The following is a 23,193-nucleotide window of genomic DNA, read 5'->3' as shown; positions in this document are numbered from 1 at the left end:
TGGGAGACCAGAGTTTTATTATTGTTCAAATCAGTCTCCCCGAGCATTCGGGATCAGAGTTTTTTTTTTTTGCCTTTAAGCTTATTTATTTATGGGATCTGGTTTCACTGTGGGTGGCACTTCCACTTTAATGCAATGATCAAAAACATTAAGATCTGTGACAGGATGGATATTGGGACAATAAGCATGGCAATGTCATTGTTGCCAAGCCAAATTTTACAAGAGGCAAAGGAAAGCAAAGGGTAACTAGAATGCAGAGGTTCTTCATCATCATCTTCAATCAGCTGTCACAGAATTTCCCACTATTGAACATCCCTTACAATTCTTACTTCTCTTCACCCCACCAGGTATCTGAAATGGAAAAAAAAAGGAAATAATTCTCCCTGAGAGACTTCTGCGTCCTTCTTTTTTCTTTTCAATAGCAACTTCAACTGTTGACAGAGGTTCCTTAGGATTCAAAGAAAAATTTTGAAGCTGAGAACAGAATAGTCTGTTTTTAAATAAATCTTAAAATATTTTCATTTCACACCCTTGTTCCACGAGGAAAAAATTTACATAGTGACAAATATGTTTTGTTCAGGCAGTGTGCAATAATAAAGTTTAGGCCAAATCAGATTTATGATTAGGAAACAAATGCTGGTTTGGTACTAAATTTAGGGAAAAAAATGAACCCATATCCACATATGTACTTATAGACACTAAAGCACAAAACAGATAATCTAGCTGGCATCCAGTGTTTCTTGACTTTGGCTGAATCTCTGTTCCCCAGAACAGACTGTAAGCTCCAAAAGGTGGGGACCATATTTTGGTCAGCTTTGGATTTCTTCAACACATTGCAGTGTTCATGCAAAGAGCCACTCACAGAAATTGTTGAATTCACTCAAAAAAGAAAACAATTTTGGCTGGGTACAGTGGCTCATGCCTGTAATCCCAGCATTTTGGGAGGCCGAGGTGGGAGGACGGCCTGAACCCAGGAGTTAGAGACCAGCTTGGACAACATAGTGAGTCCCCGTCTCTATGAAAAAACTTTTAAAAATTAGCTGGGTGTGGTGGCACACTGCCTGCAGTCCCAGCTACTCTGGAGGCCGAGGCAGGAGGATCACTTGAGCCCAGGAGGTCGAGGCTGCAGTTAACTGAAATCATGCCACTTCACTCCAGCTTGGGCGACAGAGCAAGACCCCCGTCTCAAAAACAACAACAACAATAACGCAATTTTTATAAAACAGTTAATGAGGCTTGCTAAGGTGGCAGTAGACCCAAACGTAGATGTTCAAACAATGCCATTCTTACCCGTTTTGGAGTGAAACAGTGAAACAGAAAGGACAGAGAATTAAACCAAATTAAACAAAAATTTCCCAGAAAAGCTATACCTGTCAGGATCACTGGTCTCTGTGACATCAAAGAAAGGGCCTTTGCAAGGTTTAAAGCCCAAAAGAAAACCCTGGAGTCTCCTACCATCCATGAAACTACCTGTAAATTGCTGGTCCAGGAAAAACTATGTCATTAAACAGTAAGTGTTCAAGAAAGACTATAGCGCAGCATCAATACAAAGATTTTATAAGAAACAATTCAATAAAGCTGGAAAAATGGATAAATTCATGAAAACATTCGCAAGAAGGATGATGTCACAGAACTAGCGAGAATGCTGACCATGTCATATATCCAGCACAGGGTAAAGTTTTTAGTGGAATGATCACCTCTGGGTAGGAAAATCACAGAACACACATGTGGGAACTCGTGTTAGTAAGTTTTTTCTTTGGCATTTTGGCTGAACTAACTTTGTATTGAAAATGTATTTCTTATTCAGAGAACATAAAAATATTCTTGTATTTAAAATTTTTTCATCTGAGTCCATTTTTTGCTTTTCATTCACCTGAAAGTTTCTATGTAATATGATTTGAAGTAGGAACATAACAATGTTTTCCATTTATTAGTTGTCTCAGTATCATTGAATAAAACTTCCTTTCCCTACTTATTAAAGATTCTGCTTTAACCATATTCTTAAGTATTATACATGTGAATACATAATATATATATATATAGACACATACATGTATATGAATTGCTTGCTGGGCACTCTCTTCAGTTTTATTAGTTTTCTTATTTTGTAACTCATTTAGAACCAATTTACAAAGATGAATAAAAAATACATTTATTCCATTATCTATAAAGATATCAACATATTTCAAAATATATAAGAAAAGACCATACAAGTTCCAGTTGAATAATACAGTTATGTTTTGCAAAAGTAATTTTATTTACCTTTAGTAGGCAAAAGTTACATTATCAAGTAGCATTTTTAATAAAGCAAATAGCATACATCTTAGTAAGATTATCCTTTTTCAATAAAAATATTAAATGTATTTACTTTCCTGGACGTTGTCTATATATTCTACATAGCATGGCTCTTTACGAGAAAAATGAGTCAGAGCTACATAGTCAAATTGTAATGGTAATGCCTTAATGGATGAGTGAAAAAGCTATCAGCCTAGAAAAAAATATTTCCCTAATTTTTATGGATTAATAAAGAAACAAGAAAATAAGTTTTATCTTTTCAATGGGATTTATTTATGTTTACGTAAAGGTAGCAAATGTCACATAAGTTGTTTCCTTAAGAACATTTATTTTGTACAATCACATTGGTATCAAGCAAGACTTATGGAAAATTTCCTGGGTCCACAACACTGAACTTTGAAACTACTGTAGCATCCTCTTTTTCAAGTTTAAACATGACTTTGTGCACTGAAGAAGTATGGCTTCGCATTGCAGAGTGGTCACATGTGACAACCTGACACCAAGCGAGAAGCCTTTTGATGAAGTATGTTTTATCTTTTGTTGAGTTACAAAATGGTACTTTCATGTGTGTGATTATCAAACCCATATTTTTTTTCAGTTCATTTTTCTTCTGCTACAATAAAAATAAACCAGTTAAAACTGAGCAGTATAGCAATGTAATCAACCAACTATCTATCATGTTATATCTTATATACGATGTGTTAGGTGATATTGATGCTTTATATTATACATCTGTATTTAATATACTTTGGGCAATACAAAGTTAGAACATGTCTGGTAAATAAACAAACAAAAAGATTTCCCTGAAAATTGATGCATTGTTTTAACAATCACAAAAACTTAGGTTTATTTTTCAGAAGTGTGGTGGAATTGTTTAATATTAAAATAAAACATCTTGCTGTTGTCATTTTTTTCATATTCCTATTTTATAAATTTTTAGATAACAGAATAATCCTGTAATTTTATTGCTAAAACATTATTACTTGGTTAGACATGATTATCAGATTTTGGGCTGACTTTGTTGTTCTCATATTTGCCAACATTAATTATTTCACTGTTTACTTTTGCAAACATGTACTTATGCTAAAGATCCAAAAACTATAATGGGAAGTCACTGGTAATAATCAATGTACAATGATTGGTTAGGACAATGACTAACCTATGGGCTGAAGTTTTGGCTGCTATGATAAGAGCTCTGACTATCCTGTTAGATTAACTGTACAGAGGGGTATTTGGGGATTGGGAAATGCTTATTTCCAAAGAAACCGTATTGCATGCTTATTTGACTGGCAGAAATTCTCTGGTTTGATGCATCACTAGTACTGAGGGTGGAATCTACATGCAGCTTCTTCAGAAAGCTTCTTGGTCCCTTAGGAGAGCTCAGCAATGTTACATATGTCTTACAGCCTGTCACTGCAAATGTCTGTCTTTCTCACTGCCAGGAAGGCTGCAGATTCGCCAACAAAATCCAGTGCTAGATTTAGAATTGAAGGTGCTTTGTTTCAGATACCTGTAATACCTACAAAAAGCAAATTTCAAAGAAATACAAATTTATGTTAACATTCTCATAGTATTTTAACAGTTGTATGAGTTATTTGTTTTTGTATCTACTACAAATTTGTATTAAAAATACAAATTGTTGAGGGACTCTGGTTCCAAAATAGCAGTGTAGAAGCAAGCTGACTTCACTCCCTATCACAGAAAACCAAAAACAAACATACAGTGCCAAGATTTTCACCAGAAATATCCCAGAACTCAAATAAGAGGATGAAACAGTTTCCCAGGCCACAGAGAAGTTAAAAAATAAAAATAAAAAGCTCCAAGCAGATGGTAAGAGATTCAGGCTTCCTTATCCATAATAATCCTCTCCCCTAATATCCCCAGCATCAAGCACAAGGAAAATTTCTTTCTGACTCACAGTTTCTACACTGCAAAAAGTGAGATCAAGGTGGACAGTGAGCTTCCTCATCATCTTGAGGGACCAAATCAGAGTGCCTGTTCAGCAGCACTACACTGTAAGAGGTGTGTTCCACAGGTCCCCTGAGCATGGATCCCTAGCCAGCCTTTTCATATAACCAGGATATCCTCTTTGGGACATCCCCCATTCAGGTCAGGCAGCTCTCCGATTGTTGGCTAGAACTGAGGCAAACTTGGGCTTAAGGCACCAGTTAGTGCCAAAAAGGAGGCAGTGACCTAGTTGGGAAAAAAGAGAAAATCAAGTAGTATACTACAAATAAGCAAACATATCCAATAAAAACCAAAACAAATCAGACCAAAAAGACAGAAATAAATAACTAGCCTTTCAATGCAAAGTCATAGATGTAGATCCACAAGAAATAATAGCAAACAGGAAACAATGACCTCTTCATACAGACGAAGCAAGAAATCAGTGACTGACCTTAGTGAGATGGTGATATATGAACTCTCTGACCAAGAATTCAAAATAGCAGTTTTAGTGAAACTATGTGACCTCCCAGAAAACAGAAAAACAATTCATAAATTTATCAGAGATATTTAACAAAGAGATAGGAGTAATTTTAAAAATCAAACAGAAACCTTGGAATTGAGAAATACATTTGAACTGAAAAATTCATTAGAGGCTCTCAACAGCAGAATGGATTAAGTGGAGAAAATAACCTGTGAAATCAAAGACAGGCTTTTTGAAAATATACAGTCAGAGGAGCAAAAAGAAACAAGAATGAGAGGAATGAAGGTCACCTCCAAGATACAGACAATTAACTCAAAAGACCAAATCTAAGAATTATTATTATTCAAGAGGGAATCACACAAGAGCAAGGAGTAGAAAGCACTTTTTAAAAAACAGTAACAGAAAACTTTCCAAAACTTGAGGAAGAGCTAAATATCCAGGTACAGGAAGGTCAGAGAACACCAAACACATTCAACTCAAATAAGACTACCCAAAAGCATGTAACAAATTCTCAAACATCAGGGACAAAGCAGGATTCTAAGAGCAGCCAGAGAAAAGAAGCAACTAACATATAAAGGAATTCAAATTCACCTGGCAATAGACTTCTCAACAGAAACCACACAGGCCAGAAAGCAGTGAAACAACATTTTCAAAGTGCTCAAAGGAAAAAAAAAAAACCTGTCATCCAAAAATACTGTATCCAGCAGAGTTATCTTCTAAATGTGAAGGATATATAAAATCTTTCCCAGAGAAACAAAAGCTGAGAGAATTCACCACCAACAGTCTCATCTTATAAGAAATCTAAAGAGAGCTCTTTAGTCTGAAAGACAAAAATGCTAATGTGCAAGAACAAAACATCTGAAGGTATAAAACCCACTGGTAAAATTAAGTATACAAACAAACCTAAAATTATCTAAAACTGTAATTGTTGTTTACAATCCACTCATAACACCACTACAAAGCTCAAAAGACAGATCTATCAAAACAATAATATCTACAGCAATATAAAAACATGTCAATGAGACAACATAAAGTCAAAATGTGGGGTGAATGCAATTAAACCGTAGACCTAAGAAACCCCTTTATAAAGTTTTATTTAAAACTTCTTTGTAATAAAAATCATCATCTTTTAAAAATAACTTCTTACGTGTATATTTTTATAAGCTTCATAGTAACCACAATGCAAAAACCTTTAATAGATTCACTAAAAATAAAAAGCAACAAATTGCAACATATTACCAGAGAAAATCATTTAACCACAAAGGAAGACAGTACAAAAGGAAGAAAGAAAGAGAGGAGTTAGAAAATATACAAGCTACAAAATAGCAGTAGTAAGTCCTGATCAATGATAACACTGAGCCTAGGCAACATAGTGAGATCCTAGCTTACTAGCTAGGTGTGGTGGCATGTGCCTATAGTCCTAGCTACTCAGAAGGCTGTGGTAGGAAGATCGCTGGAGCCCAAGAAGTTGAGGCTGCAGTGAGCCATGATCACACCACTGCCTGGACGAGAGTGAGACTTTGCCTCAAAGAAAAATAGTAACATTGAATGTAAATGGACTCAGTTTTCCAATTAAAAGGTATAGGATGGCTGAATGGCAAAGAAACAAGACCCAACTACATGTTGCCTATGAGAAAGCCACTTCACCTATAAAGACACACATCGATTGAAAGTGAAGGTGTAGAAATAGATATGCTTTGCAACTGGGAACCAAAAAAGAGCAGAATTAGTTATATCAGGTAAAATAGGTACAAGTCAAAGACTGTAAAAAGAGACACAGGAAGTCACTTATAATAATAAGGAAGTCATTTCGGCAAGAGGCTATAATAGTTAAAAATGTCTATGCACACAACACAAGAGCTCCCAAGTATATAAAGCAAACATTGATAGATCTAAAGGGAGAGACAGACTGCAATATAATAATACTGAGGAACTTCAACACCTCACTCTCAATAATGGACAGATCCTCCAGACAGAAAATTGACAAGGAAACGCTGGAGTTAAAGTACACAATAGATCACACAGGCCAAACTGATATTCACAGAATATTTCACTCAACTGTTATAAAATACACATTGTTTTCATTAACACATGGCACGTTCTCCAGAATAGGCTATATCTAGGCCACAAAACAAGTCTCAATAAATTCAAAACAGTAGAAATCATATCAAGTATTTTTTTATGACCACAATGGAATGACACTAGAAACTGATAACCTGAGGGTCTCCGAAAATGCACAAACACATGGAAATTAAATAACAAGCTCATGAATGACCAATGAAGTAATTAAGAAGAAAAGTATAAAATTTATTGAAACAAATGTAAATGGAGATAGAACATTCCCAAATCTATACTATACAGCAAAAGCAGTACTAAGATGGAAGTTTGTAGCAAGAAACACCTATATCAAAGTAGAAAGACTTCAAATAAACAACCTAACGGTGTACCTCAAAGAACTAGAAAAGCAGGAACAAACGGAACCTAAACTTAGTAGAAGGAAAGAGATAATAAAGATCAGAGCCAAAAAAACAAAACAAAAGAACAAAACTGAGATTAAAAAACCAGATCAATGAAAGAAAAAGCTGGTGTTTTTAGAAGACAAAGAAAATCAGCAAACCATTAGCCAGACTAAGAAATAACAAAGAGAAGGCCAAATAAATAAAATGAGAAATGGAAAAGGAGACATAATAACTGAGACCACACAAATACAAAGACTCATTAGAGAGTATTATGAAAAACTCTTTGCCAACAAATTGGAAAACCTAGAAGAAATGGTTAAATTCCTGGACACATACAACCTAGCAAGATTGAACCATGAATAGAAAACCTCAACAAATCAATAGGGAATAACAAGATCAAAATTATAATAAAAAGTCTTCCATCAAAGAAAAGCCCAGTACCTGATGGCTTCACTCCTGAATCTACAAACATTTGAACAGACAGTAATACCAATTCTGCTCTAGTTCTTAAAAAAGAAAAAGAAAAAAAGAAAAATTGAAGAGGAGGGAATACTTCCAAACTCATTCTACAAAGTAGTATTTCCATGACACCAAAACCAGAGAAGGGCACAACAAAAAAACAAAACTACAGGCCAGCATCACTGATGAGTCAGATACAAAAATCTTCAACAAAATACTAGCAAGCCAAATTCAACAACGATGTTTAGCGGCATCCCTGGCCTCTGACCACTGGATGCCAGAAGTACCACCAGTTTTGACAATCAAAAATATCTCCAGACATTCCTAAATACCCTGTGCTGGAGGAAGGTGGCTAAATCACACCTCCCTCTCCACCCACACCCCCCACCATTTTAGCACCACTGTATTAGATCACCTATAAGTTATAATATATGTTATGTAACATTACGCCAGAGATTATATACCCTGAGGCCGCTTTGGAAATTTCAGGAGAAGGCTGTTTGGTCACTTAGTTGGATGTTATAGAGGTGATAGCCTAATATTCTGTAAATCTTATAAACACATTTTTCTTCAATGCCTGCAAGAAAGAAGTAAAAAATGGAGACAGGCTGGAAAAAATCAAGCTCTTGGCATGTGAGAGCTACAGGCAACTTTAGGGCAGCCACAGGAATAAGAAAGAATATATGAAAAAAAGGGAGGAATTTAGGCATTACCCTCACAGACCTGAGCCATAGCTGGGAAATTGTTACCCTTTTCAATCTAAGCCACCAGTGACAACCTGAGCTCAGGACTGAGTGGAGGGCACGGTCTACCACAGGGACCATGCTAGAAAAGTAATTTTTTCACAGAATATTTTTGGTGGCAGGGCAGGGCCATAGGCTCCTGTGAGTTAAATGACTGAGAATAGAAAAATATAACAGTATTCCACTAGATGGTGCTATATCTGATTAATTCATCAAGCATGCCCAAATTAGGTCTTACATGACCCTGTCTTTTCCAGCATATTTTCCTCAGTCCTTTTTGCAATAATTTGAATTCGACCATACTTAAAATGAAAGATATTTGCAAATTTAAAAAATTCCATTCTAGCTAATCTCCATTACGATTCAAAATACATGCATTTCCAGTCTAATCAACCTGGCACTATTAAGCCAGGCTCCGGTCCAAAAGGCACAAGGTTCATAGCAAAATGTCTGTTCCTTGTTTCAATTTTAATTAATGCCATAGCTAGCAGATTTAATAACACTTCTATTGTTAAGTACAAGCAAAACTGATATAAAAAATCTCTTAACTTTCACTTCTTTAACATTCTGCTGGCTGATATAGTCAGAGATGAGTTTTGTGCCTATCCTTGGAAGTCAGAAATATTAAACAAAACAAGAGTTTAGGATATTAAAATGCTTTACAGACCTCTGAAATATAAGTGTGACCCAAAAGATAGCCACTTGACTTGGAGGTCTGGTAACATACCATTTAGAAAAGGAAATTGCCGGTCACGGTGGCTCACGCCTGTAATCCCAGCACTTTGGGAGGCTGAGGTGGGCAGATCACTTGAGGTCAGGAGTTCGAGACCAGCCTGGCCAACATGGTGAAACCCCCGTCTCTACTAAAAATACACAAATTAGCTGTGTGTGGTGGCGCGGGCCTGTAGTCCCAGCTGCTCGGGAGGCTGAGGTGGGAGGATTGCTTGAACCCAGGAGGTGGAGGTTGCAGTGAGCAGAGATCGCGCCACCGCACTACAGCCTGGGCTACAAAGCAAGACTCCGTTTCAAAAATAAAAAATAAAAAAAGAAAAGACAAGGAACTTAGTTGCTGGGTGGAGTGCTTTCTGACACTTGAGGAGTTCAAGGTGGGAGGATTGCTTGAGCTCATGAGTTCAAAACCAGCCTGGGCAACAAAGTGAGAACTCTGTTTCAAAAAAAAAAAAAAAATAGAGAACTTGGTCATTATACATCAAGGTAACTGGGTGGGTAACCTCATGCCAAAATGGGAAGTACTAAGGGCATATTTAAGCAATTATCTAATAATTAAAAAGTTGTGAGGTCACAATCTACTGAAATTTATAATCGCTTGGAGAAAAAAGATACAGGTAACCTTATCTTTTATAACTTCTTTTTTTGGAAACAAGGTCTCACTCTGTCCCCCAGGCTGGAGTGCAGTGGCACCATCACAGCTCACTGTAGCCTCCACCTCGCTATCCTCCCACCTCAGGCTCCTGGGTTACTGGGACTACAGGTGTGCACTACCACGCCGGGCTAATTTTTTTTCTTCCGTATTTTATAAAGACGGGGTCTTGCCATGTTGGCCAGGCTGGTCTCGAACTCCTGGGCTCAAGTATCTGTCTGCCTCAGCCTCCCAAACCATTGGGACTACAGGCGTGAGCCACCATGCCCAGCCACGTTCTCTAACTTTTAAAGTCAGTCTAACAGGATGTGTGAGCCAAGGGAAAGAATTTCACTGCAGTTGTTACAAGTAGTAGTTTCTTGATTTGTTTATGTTTTTGTTTCAGGAAGACAGACATTGTTGACTCTCGACAGAGCTGGTCTTAGTTGTGTAGCAAAATAGATAAGGGACTCTTGGGGGAGGATGGGAGTGGTAGTCAGTAACGTGTAGGGCGTTTGGGGCAGGGGATTACTGCATTACATTCAGTTCCACATCTCATTTAAAACATGGTCAGAAGAAATGAAGTCAAGTAAAATGGTCTCAAAAGTGGCTGGTATTAGGCAGAAGACAGGCAAAGTACAAGTCAAAGATAGAAGTGGAAGGAAAATGGAAAGAAAAAAGGAATATCCGTGGTGGGCCCTACCCTCATGTGTTACCCACATGCCTCTATTAGTCAATGAAAATGTTAACACAATCATACACATGGTTTCACATATTTTCCATCGAAATAGTAGAGAGAGAGGAGGGGTAAGTAAAAGTGAGCTAGCCAGGACAGTGGGTGGCAAAATTCCACTTCACAGTTTTGCCTGGATCAAGGCCTGACTAGAAAGTCTATTTACTTTAGAACTCTCACTAAAAAAATTATTCTTTTTCTTAGTATAGGACATGCATCTTGGTAAAAATCCTTATTAAACAATAACAACTAATTGAAAAATTTAAAGACCATGAGAAGCAACATGTAGGATGGTGGAGAACGCTGCACACTTCAGCCAATAGTTTGCGCAATTGTCAGACCACTGTTAGAGCTGTAAGTTCAGTCTCATCGATGCACTTCAGATTTCCCAAGGGTCTAAATCTCCTCTGTCCTAGAGAGAAATACTTCTTAAACTGTCATGTGTCCTTCCTTTGGCTCCTTTCTATCCCCACCAAGTTAACAGGATTTCTGTGAAAAAATTTCCTCAGTAAAACACATTTGGAAAACACTACATACTATATCCCTTTCTTAGAGATTTCTGGTGCACATGAGCATGTTAAAAGGGTATCAAAATATCTGAGAGGTTCTGAGGAAGAAAAACTGAACCCAGTATTTTCCAATTCAAACCCCGCTCCCAGTTCTCCCCTTTTTTCACCAGGAATACCTATTAGCCTTTCACAGGTCACTAGTACTTTCTAGTAGAGTGATTGGAAAATGCTATTCCAATAAAATAAAAGTATTACAACATTTTCTTGCCACATTGAAAGGACTGAAGATTTAAAAGACTTACCAAAAGGATCTATTTAATATCCTGAGAGTTAAGATTTTTGCTTAAATTTGGCTTCTTGGTACAGTTGTTTAGCTTTTGCCCTATCATTCTCCTAATTGAAACATCATCCGTATTGGGAAATAATTGTTTTGTTACTCCTGTAAAAAACCAATAGTGACACACGAGAAACTTCATGAGTCCTTTGCATCTTAGGGTATGAACTGAGGCAAAACATCAAGTATTCTACATTATAATTTTGTTTCCATTTTACAAAAGTAGCCCAAACACCCATGAGCTACTTAAAAAGATGAATATATAGGCAGGTTTTTCTACATAAAGCAGGAGATATCAGAAGGTCTATGTTATCAACTGAGATCCTATGGTATCGATTAACTTTAATCCTCCTACTTGCTTTAAACTCTAAGTCCTCTTGCTCTAAAATGTTAGGAATGTATTTTTATCCATTTCCAACATGAATTGAAACAACTAAACTCTGACCGATCTTTTTCTGTATCTGTCTGCCTCAGCCTCCCAAACCATTGGGATTACAGGCATAAGCCACCATGCCCAGCCATGTTCTCTAACTTTTAAAGTCAGTCTAACAGCACGTGTGAGCCAAGGGAAAGAATTTCACTGCAGTTGTTACAAGTAGCAGTTTTTTGTTTCAGGAAGATAGACATTGTTGTATGTTAAGAAATGACATATATAGAGCTGGGATTCAGAGAATCCTTACATTTGTCAGATGTTGCCAAAAAATTAATTGGATAATCTAGATTATATTTAAGGAGATTCATTAATTTAAAAACCATAAATAGGATGGTCAAATTAGCGTTTATCTTTCTAGAATGAAAGATAAGACATATAACAAAAGCAAGGAAGAAATTGTTATTGAAATTTTACTTTAAAAGATTGTGAAAATTTACATTTCCAAAGCTATAAATTGTATGAATTCAAACTTTTTGGTGATATAAAACTTAGTTTTATTTTAATAACCATTGTTAATGTAAAGTTTTTCTATAAAATTTCCCATATTTAATGAGAGCTTTAGACTATCCTGAGATTTTTCTTTCCCAGAAAAATAAACTTTAAAAAATAAAAGGACCATGAAAGACTATCTTGACCTTGAGTGGTAACATGATTTAAAATTCATACGACAATATAATGCAATCATATTATCACCTATGATTTCTTGGACTTCATTCTGATTCATAGCTGGTTTTACAGCTTTGTCCCTTGAAGTAGAGGATTTTGCCCCTGTCAGGCTGTGAGTGGCCATGTATTCATTTGTGTAAAGTACTTGCATTAAATCATTAATAAACTTCTGAGGCTTGCTCTTGTTACAACGGGCAATCTGCCATTTTTCAATCTGGAACTAAAAAGATAAGAAAGAGCTGAAGTTGGAAAAAGAAAGTGCTATATGGAGAAATACGTTACTAATTGAATTAAGGCATAAAAGAAAACAATGTCAACATTTTTTAAGGTAAGGTATTATATATGTTTTAATATATATTTTACATTTTAATTTAATATATATTTTACATGTCAGGGATTAGATTTAAATGTTATCTTTGTGATACTCTTCAATATTTATGAGGTATTTGTTACAGGGTGTATACAAATTCTTGTCATGTAAACTGGATTTGGTCCTTTCAGGCTTAGTCCCATACTCAGTGCTTCATCGTAAATGTAGTAGGCAGAATAATGGCCCTCTGAAAGGTCACATTCTAATCCCTGAAACCTGTAACATGTTGCCTCACAGGGCAAAAACAATTCTGTAGATGTGATTACAGTTAAGTACCTTGAGATGGGAGATTATCCTGGATTGCCTAGGTGGGCCCAGTCTAATCACATGAGTTCTTAAAAGCAGAAGAAGCAAGCAGAAGGGTAGATCAGGAGAAAGAGACAGAAGAGGGAGGAAAGATCTGAAGTGTGAGAGGGACTTCACTTGCTGCTGCTGACTTTGAACATGGCAGAAGTGGGCTGTGAACCAAGGAATGTGATTGCCTCTAGAAATGGGAATGGCCTTCAGTTTACAACCAGCAAGAAAATGGGGAATTCAGTCTTACAACCACAAGAAAATGAATTCTACCACAGCCTGGATGAGCAGGAAACAGATTCTGCCCCAGAGCTTTCAGAAAGAAATGCACCTACTAACACCTTGACTTCAGTCTAGTGAGACCTGTACCAGACTTCTGATCTATACAACTCTAAGATAATAAATTTGGGTCATTTGAAATCACTAAATTTGTGATAATGTGTTACATAGCAATAGGTAAGTGATACACTAAGATTCAAATATTTTGAATGTCAGATTGTTAGTTAATATTTATCATTTTTGATGGTATACTTACTGAGGCTACCTGATTCTAACAAAACTGCTGTCTTTTTAGCATCTGTGTCTTGATTAAGTATAAAAACAGAAAAAGAATTGTGTTCAGCCAGCATGCTGAGGCTGAAATTTACCTCTCAATGACATAAAATTGTATAATCCTGAATGCATAGGTATCCTTCTGTCACTGGTATAAGAATTTTAAAGTTTAATAACTTTATCTTTGTACCCAATTTGCTTTAATTTTCTAAACTGGGTATTTGTTTCACAAATATTAGTTTTTATTATAAAAGGACAACAGTTTTCTGCCTTTGGTTCTCAGATTGCTCTTGACCTCCTCAGAGAAGACCTTCTGGCCCCTCCTAAGTCAAGCCCTGCCTTCCCTTTCCTCAGGCTAGGTCAAGCGCCTTATGCCTCTTCTTTTTTTTTTTTTGAGACGGAGTCTCGCTCTGTCACCCAGGCTGGAGTGCAGTGGCGCTATCTCGATCTTGGCTCACTGCAAGCTCCACCTCCCGGGTTCATGCCATTCTCCTGCCTCAGCCTCCCAAGTAGCTGGGACTACAGGTGCCCGTCACCACGCCCGGTTAATTTTTTTTTTTTTGTATTTTTAGTAGAGAGGGGATTTCACTGTGTTAGCCAGGATGGTCTCGATCTGACCTCATGATCCGCCCGCCTCAGCCTCCCAAAGTGCTGGGATTATAGGGGTGAGCCACCACATCTGGCCACCTTATGCCTCTTTTTTATGGTACTTAAGAATTGTAATATTCCTATTGAATAAAACTATTTTATCCAATAGTTATCTGATAAAACAATGATCATTTTCTACCCTTATTTAAATTTTTTATTTAACCATATTCCAAAGAACAATAAGGTGGGTATTACAACTGACCTGTTTCTCATCAGTCTGATGCTCTTCCTCAGGCTTTAAGGAAACTGGTGAAGTGGAGTTAGAATTAGAATTACTGCATGTTGAGGCAAATGAATCTGGCGAGGAGTTGTTTGTTGCTCTCCAGAGGGTGGATGCAGATGTAGACATGGTTCCCCCACCCTTAAGCAGAGCCTCGGCCATACCAACCAATTCTTCAAACTGGGTGACTGCTTGTGGTAACACTAAAATGGCAAGAAAAAGTAAACTTTACAAATACCATTGATAATAGGTGCATATGTACATATTCTTTTGTTGAGTGTATGTGCATAGAAATATGCAGAACAGACTGTTAACATTTGCTATCTTTGGAAAATAAACATGGCAGGTAAGGTGTTTGGAACATTTACTTTTATTATTAAATAATTTAGTAATTGCTTAATAATAATAAAGCAATTAAAAAACATTTGGTCATTGCAGTTAAATGTATATGCATTACTTTGTAACTAAAAAGAATGTTTTAAAAGTTGATTCTTTTTTTTCTAGTTGCTAGGGGTTTTATTTGAAGGTGTTGAGTTGAATCTCTTGTTTGGAACTATTACTGATTCTATTATCAATCACCTTCTAGAAGCTCACATTAGGCCTGTTTATGTGCCAAGATAAAACTAGCCATTTCTCAAAGATGAAAATAAATTTTCTATGACCTTCGTGTATGGTTTACAAGGGAGTCAAATTTCATCAAATTATTAAAAATGCACTGCCACAATTCAAACCTGTGTTGTGATATATTAAAGATGAATTTTGGTAATCAATGGAATATTTTCTGTGTTCCTCTTTTCAAATGGAAACTTACACATTCAAAGTTTTCATGCCTCCATGTAAAATGGTCTTCTTTGTTGTTATATCTAGTTTGTTTCCTAAGGACAAATAACATGTTGTTGGAGTTGGAAGAGATCTTGAACCTTGTCTAATTCAGTTCCTCACTATATGGTTGAGGGCACAGCCTGCTGGAGAGGTGAAAAAACTCTGAAACTTTTTTTGTACTTTTCTTAAGCATATTATTGAGCTACAATTTTAGAATAATTAATGATGTGCAAATCAGTATATCTGGTACTATATTAAAGGAAAATCTACTAAAGAAGAAAATCTTATTTTCTGTTCTTTCAAAAACATTTATTAAGCACCTCTCATGTACCAGACACTTATTCCATCAGTAATTACTTATTGAGCATTTAATAATATTAAACATTTATCTAGTTTTTTTTTCTCTGTACTAGGCACTATTCTGAGATCTTAACTGATGTTCTTTCATCCAATACTCATTGCAACTCTCTGAGATAGGTACTGTCTTTACCTCTCATTTCCCGATGAAGTCAATTAGGCAACAAGAAGTTAAGTAATTTGTCCAGAGTCAAACACAGTTAATGAAGAGAAGAGACAAGATTCAAATTTAGACTGGCTGCCTCTCAAGTCCGTGTTACACAGATTCTCAGTATTTGCCAACCACTAGGCTAGGTGTGAGGGATAAAACTGGGAGCAAAACCGGATGTGATCCATGTCGTTTTGGAGCTTACAGTCTGAAGAGTGAAAGGGAGACTTATTTACAAACCAGGCTGTGTAGCAAGAATTTTGCCCTGCTCAAAGAATGATCTGGCCTTTGTCCCAGTTCCTGGGAAGTAACTGTTAAATCCTTGGAATTTCTTGACTGACAGGAGTATCTTCGCCACTCATCATGAGCTCCTGGGACCATGCCTGATAGTTTATGCTAATGAGCTGACTCATGGTGGGGGCCAAGTCACATGCAATAGCCTTAGGGTGGCAGCTGGCCACAGCTTGAAATCCAGAAAGGCCAACCATATGATTTAAAGACTGAGTTCAACCACATAGGCAGTCAATCAACCGATCAATCATGCCTACATTATGAATCTCCAATAAAAAGTTTGGACAGTAGAGCTCTGGTGAGCTTCCTGGATAGACAATACTTTATGTGTATTGTCACATATAGAGGCTATGGGCATAAGGCATCCTGAGACAACCAAAGCCTCACATATGTGGAAACCTCCCAGACTCTGCCCTCTTTCTTAGGCTGATTCTAATTTGTATCCTTTCCTTATAACAAATATTCTGTGAGTTTTTCTATTATAGCAAATTATTGAATATGAAGGTGGTTTTGGGAAACTCCTGAACGTGTAGTTGGTGTCAGAAGTATTAGGCACTCTTGGCAGTGTGGAGGACACTGCCCTTAACTTTGCAGTTTGGTTTACTTGAGGTATATGCAAAAAATAAAAAATCACAATTCTTAAACGCCACAAAGAAGAAGCGTAAGGTGCTTGACCCAGCCTGGGGAATGGGAGGGCTTGACTTGGGTGGGGCAAGCAGGGCTTCTCTGAGGAAGTCAAGATTCATCTGACAACTTAAGGCTGAGCAGGGATGAAATTGCTGTAGAGAATGAGGGGGTCATTAGAGGCATAGGAATAGCACCTCCTTCATATGAGGAACTGAAAGAAGGCCAAATCTAGAATGTAAGAAGAAAAAGGGAATTTGGTATGAAGTGGGACTACAAGAATATTTACTATTTTTTTCAAATTATGTTTGTACATGTTCATTGGCATACATCATTCTTGTCATTTCTGCCTGTGTATCTCTATTTTTATTAATGTATTTTCTTTTACATAATTAGAACCACGCTGTATACATTGCATTGTATCACGGCTCTTTTTTTCCAATTAAAATGGTAAGGTGAATATTTTGCCTGTTTTACTAAATCTTGGAAAATATGAGTTTTTAAGGCCTAATTTACATACAGTTAAAGGCAAAACCTTACATGAAGTCTGAGCAGAAATTACATAGATAAAGGGGATGAGTTTGACAAATGGGTGCACCCATTTAAAACACACCTAATCAAGATATAGACCATTTCCATCCTCCTAGAATGTTCCTTTACATCCTGTCTAAATCAATCCTTGGACTTACCTCAGAGGCAACCACTAATCTGACTTCTTTAGCTGTAGATAAATTTTACTTGTTCTAGAATTCCATATAAATTAACTCAAACAGTATATTCTCCTTTTTTGTCTTTTTTTCTCTGCATAATATTTTAAGACATTCATGTTGTGTGTACCATAATTCATTCCTTTTTATTGCTAACATTTCATTACTTCATAATTAATGTATCCATTCATCTGTCGATGGGCTATTTTCCCTAATATCCAATATATTCATGTTCTGTAACTTATTTATTTATTTACTTATTTTGAGACAGAGTCTCATTCTGCCACCCAGGCTGAGTGCAGTGGCCTGATCTCGGCTCACTGCAACCTCTGCCTCCCAGGTTCAAGCGATCCTTTGGCCTCAGCCTCCCAAGTAGCTGGGACTACAGGTGTGCACTACCATGCCAGCTAATTTTTGTATTTTTAGTAGAGATGGGCTTTCACCATGTTGGCCAGGCTGGTCTTGAACTCCTCACCTCAGGTGATCTGCCCACCTCAGCCTCCCAAAGTGCTGGGATTACAGGCGTGAGCCACCACGCCTGGTCCTGTAACTTCTTTAAATGCTCCTTTTCTCACTTGGAAATTAGGTTGCTTCCAATGTTTCTTTTTCTTTTCTTTCTTTTTTTTTTTTTTTTTTTTTTTTTGAGACAGGGCCCTGCTGTTACCCAGTCTGGAGTAGAGTGGCATGATCACAGCTTACTACGGCCTTGACTTTCCGGGCTCAAACAATCCTCCCACCGCAGTTTCCCAAGTAGCTGGGTCTACAGGTGTGCACCACTGTGCCCGGCTAATATTTTTATTTTTTGTAGAAATGGAGTCTCCCTATGTTGCCCAGGCTGGTCTTGAACTCCTGGGCTCAAGTGATCCTCCCAAAGCGCTGGGATTACAGTGGGGAGCCACTTTGCTAGGCCCAATTTTTCTTTATTACAAACAAAGCTTTGATAAACCTTCTTGCATTTACATTTTCATATGCACCTCTGATCATGTCAATGCTATAAATTCCTGAGAGCATAATAGCATTAAGAGGTATAAATGCTTTCGAGATTCAATTCATATTGCTGAATTGCTCTCTAGAAAGATTTTTCCAATTTACACTCCCACTAGCAATACAAGAAATTGGCCATTTCACTGTGCCACCAACAACTGGTGTTAATCAGTAACAACAATCTCCATTTTTTTGATAGGTTAAAATCTTAGTACATTTTAAATTACAATTATTTAATTACTGTGAAGTTAAATATAATTTGTTTATTGATTATTAGAATTTCTTCTATCAATTATCTATTGGAGCATGGGATATTGGTACTTTTTCTATTTTATAAGAACTTAAATGGTTTTTGTAAAGTGGTTACAAGAGTGCCTAGCACATTATAAGCAGAACGTTTTGGCTTTATTATTAACTCCCTTATATGTTAAGCATTTTAACCTTTTATTTTTCTTGAGTTGCAAATATTTTTCTCAAAGTGTTTATCTTTTAATTTTATAACATTTTAAACACACACAATTTAAATTTTCATTTTAGTTGAAAGTAGCAGTCTTTTCTTAGTATATTATCCATTTATTTTATACTTAGTCATTCATCACTCAGATCAGTTAAATATTCACCAACAATTTTGTAGAGTTTAAATATCTTTTCATAAGTAGGCTGTTTTCCTGGATATATTTTTTAAACTTTTAATGGAAAATTTTAAACAGAAACAAAAATAGCAAATTCTCCCATTTCAATTCATGGCAAGTCTCAATCCATTTACACCCTGATCCCCTTTCTCCCCCAAATTATTTGATGCAAAGCACAGGCATCATCTCATTTTTATCTATAAATATTTCTATAGGCATCTCTAAAAGGTGTATTTAAAATTATAACTGTTAACACCACTACTGCAGCCAGAAATAGTTAACAATAGTTTTTTAATATCATTAAAAAAACCTTAGTCAATGTTCAAATTTCTCTGATGGTCTTATTTTTTAAGTTTGTTCGAATCAAGATCCAGTAAGGACTATACATTACAACTGATTGCTGTCTCTTCCATATAAACTATAGGTTTCCTCTCCCTTCCTAGTTTTTTCCCTTGCAACTTATTAATTGCAGAAACTGGGTCATTTGTCCTGGAGAATTTCCTACAGTCGGATTTTGCTGTGATTACACCTTTAGTTGGTATTTGACATATTCTCTTGTTCCCTGTATTTGATGTAGATTGGTAGTTAGATCTGAAGGGCTGATCGGATTCAGGTAGTGTTTTAACTTCCATCAGGTGGTATTTAATGCCTGGTTAGCTTTTTTGTGATCTTAGCAGCTACAGATGATCACTGCATAGATTCATTATGTCACAATGGCTTGCAAAATAGTGATATTCTAATTATTTTCTTCTTCATTTATTAGCTGGAGTTCTACAAAGGGAAAGTTCCTCTTATCAACTGTTTGGTTACCCAGAAGTTCATTTCATATAGTAATGGCAGGATACATGCTTGATTTTGATTTGTATCTGCCAATTTTCAAAATTACGAGTTGGTTGTTTTCAGATGACCATTACATTTTTCTCTTTTTTGAATACCACTGTGAACTCATGCATTAAACATATATTAATACAATACGTGTCTATCTATTGTGGTTGTCATTCTTATTGATGCTCAAACTGTCTCATCTTTGGCTTGTGGGAAGCTCTTCTAGTTGACACATCTGCATGGTCTAACTTCCTTGCTTTCTGACATGACAAGATGTTCCTGCATATTTCCTGCTCAAGCTTCTTCACAAGTCTCATTTTGTATATTTCGTATGCAAGATGTGGAATCAGCCATTTATCCAAAGAGTCATCGTTCCCTTTAATGGTTAATGATATTACAAGGGCACATCTAATTGCTAGGAGTGCTCTTGGCTATTGAGTTCCTGTTTCTAGGACTACTCAGGGAACCATATTAGAAAATACTTTTTTAAAATTTGATTTTATTTAATATTTTAATTATACATATTCATAGGGCAAATAATGATGTTTTGATACATATAATATACAAAGATCAGATCAGGGTAATTAGCATATCTATTACTGCAAACATTTATCATTTTTTTATGTTGGGAACATTCAAAATCCTCCTTCTAGCTACTTGAAAATATATACTATTGCTAACTATAGTAATCCCACAGGGTATTGAACATTAGAACTTATTCTTCCTATCTAGCTGTAATTTTGTATCCTTTAATAAATCTCTCCCTACCTTTCCCTTCCCCCTACCCTTTCCAGCCTCTCGTATCCTCTGTTCTACTTTTTACTTTTACAAGATTAATCTTTTTCTTTTTAGCTTCCATATACAAATGAGAACATGCAGTGTTTAACTTTCTATTCCTGGCTTATTTCACTTAACATAATGATCATCCCTGTTGCCAAAAATGACAGGATTTCATTTCTGTTTTACGGATGAATCATATTCCATTGTGTATATATGCCACATTTTCTTTATCTATTCATCTGTTGTTGGACACTTAAGTTGATTCCCTATGTTATCTATTGTGAACAATGCTGTCTCCACAGTGGCTGCACTGGTTTACATTCATACCCACAGTGTATTAGAGTTCGCTTTTCTCCACATCTTCCCCAGAATTTGTTTTGTTTTTGTCTTTTTGATAATAGCCATACTTCCTGGGGTGAGATGCTACCTCACTGTGGTTTTGATATGCATTTCCCTGGTGATCAGTGATGTTGAGCATTTTTTTCATATACCTGTTGGCCATTTGTATGTCTTATTGAGAAATATCTGTTCAGATCATTTGCCTATTTTTTTTTCTTTTTTCTTTTTTTAAGAGATGGTGTCTGTATCTGTCACCCAGGCTGGAGTGAAGTTGTGGCAGACCAATTCTCCCTGACAATCACACAGACAGGCCTGCATGACACTCACACAGACAGGTCTGCATAGCACTCCAGTTACACAGACAGATTTCCACAGCACTGCCTTGACATTGAGCAAATAGTTAAACCTAGGGAAATCAGTGCCCAGACATCAAAGCTAGAAATGAAACATGATCAGTAGTAGCCTTGCATGGGCTTCTCCCCAACCTGGAGCAAGCCAAAATAATAGAGACAGTCTTTGATTCCTAGCGCCAGGACCCGTATCTGAGATGAGTGAAGGTAACAGAGGCAGCTGTTTGAACACATTCATTGGAGAGTCTAAGGCAGCTCTCTGGACCAAGCTGTAAAGGAGATAAGATAGAAATAATCACTCCGGTACCACAGTAGAAAGGCCTTCAAGGTACTGGGGCCCTTTTAATCAGACTTAGCAAGCATTTTTGTCTCTGACCTTCTAGTTGAAACAAAATTAGTTACCAGTAGACTTAGGCCAATGCTATACTGCACAGAGGCACATAACCCCAACCTATACAAGCACTAAGAAAATGGCAACACTTTGAGTTGGTCTGGTGGAATTATCTCTGGCCTTCTCCTTGTATCCGGTTATAGCAGCAAATTCCCTTCTTTCCTAGTTTGTCTGCTTCCTGTTATTGGGCCTCCAGAAAACACAGCTGGACCCAGCTTGGTTCCGGGAACAAAGTGGAATGATCACAGCGCACTGTAAACTTCCCAAACTCCTGGACCCAAGCTATCTTCCCACCTCAGCCTCCTGAGTAGCTGGGATTACAGGCATAAGACACCATACCCAGCTCATTAAAAAAAAAAATTTGTTTTTTGTAGAGATAGAGTCTTGCTATGTTGCCCATGCTGGTCTCATACTCCTTGCCTCAAGTGTTCCTCTAGTCTTGGCTATTTTTAAATCAGATTGTTTGTTTATTTTTGCTTTTGTTGCCTGTGCTTTTAAGGTCCTATTCACAAAATCTTTTCCAGACCAATGTCCTGGAGTGTTTCCCCTATGTTTTCTTCTAGTAGTTTCATTGTTTGGGGTCTTAAATTTAGGTCTTTGATTCATTTCAAATTGATTTTTGCATAGGACGAGAGGTGGGGGTCTAGTTTCTTTCTGCAAATAATTATCCAGTTTTCCCAGCACGATTTTTTTTTTAATTTGAGACATGGTCTCACTCCATCTTCTAGGCTGGAGTGCAGTGGTGTGATCACAGCTCACTGGAGCCTCAACTTCCTGGACTCAAGCAATCCTCCCACCCAGCCTCCTGAGTAGTTGAGACCACAGGTGCGTGCCACCACACCAGGCTCATTTTAACAGTTTTTGTAGAGATGAGTCTCCCTGTGTTGCCCAGGGTGGTCTCGAACTCCTAGGCTCAAGTGATTTTCCCACCTCAGCCTCCCAAAGTGTTAGGATTACACGTGTAAGCCACCGTGCCTGGCTCCAGCACCATTTATTAAAGAGACTATTATTTCCCCAGTGAATGTTCTTGGTGTCTTTGTCAAAAATCAATTGATTATCGGTATGTGGATTAGTTTCTGAGTTCTCTATTCTGTCCTATTGGTCTAATGTGTCTGTTTTTAAGCCAATACCATGCAGCTTTGGCTATTACAGCTTTGTAGTATATTCGAGTGATACATCTGCTTTGTTCTTTTTGCTCAGAATTGCTTTGGCTATTCAGGGTCTTTCATGAATCCATACAAATTATAAAAAATGTTTTTTCTATTTCTGTGAAAAATGTCATTGGTATTTTGATAGGAATTGCATTTAATCTGTACATTGCTTTGGGTAAACTATAACTTTTTAAAGACAAAATTTATTATGTGTTCAAACCAGTACTTCCCATTCAAAATCAGAACATGGAGTTTTAATTTAGACTGTATAGTTATGTTCTTAGTGAGC

At 36.8% G+C, this 23,193-nt stretch overlaps 1 protein-coding gene across 6 annotated transcripts in view; it reads right to left on the bottom strand.

The window, feature by feature from the left end:
- Window positions 1-2,544: 2,544 nt before the first annotated feature.
- Window positions 2,545-23,193, bottom strand: part of BEND6 (BEN domain containing 6) — a 49,287-nt gene continuing 28,638 nt past the window's right edge. The window contains exons 3-5 of one of the 6 annotated variants that reach the window (XM_054492916.2): window positions 14,486-14,706; window positions 12,447-12,639; window positions 11,292-11,425 (exon numbers count right to left, since the gene is read on the bottom strand). In XM_054492916.2, the coding sequence (XP_054348891.1) occupies window positions 11,298-11,425; window positions 12,447-12,639; window positions 14,486-14,706 (542 nt within the window). In that variant the 3' untranslated portion in view covers window positions 11,292-11,297. Of the gene's footprint in view, window positions 3,815-11,291; window positions 11,426-12,446; window positions 12,640-14,485; window positions 14,707-15,314; window positions 15,379-18,988; window positions 21,632-23,193 lie in introns of those variants that run through there. The other 5 variants (XM_054492918.2, XM_063666286.1, XM_054492919.2 and 2 more) reach the window with 5 other exon arrangements.

The sequence above is a fragment of the Pongo pygmaeus genome, chromosome 5, assembly GCF_028885625.2.
Source record: "Pongo pygmaeus isolate AG05252 chromosome 5, NHGRI_mPonPyg2-v2.0_pri, whole genome shotgun sequence".
Lineage (NCBI taxonomy): Eukaryota > Metazoa > Chordata > Mammalia > Primates > Hominidae > Pongo > Pongo pygmaeus.
Note: the sequence above shows the minus strand (reverse complement) of the source record. Positions and strands in the feature narration are given on the sequence as shown.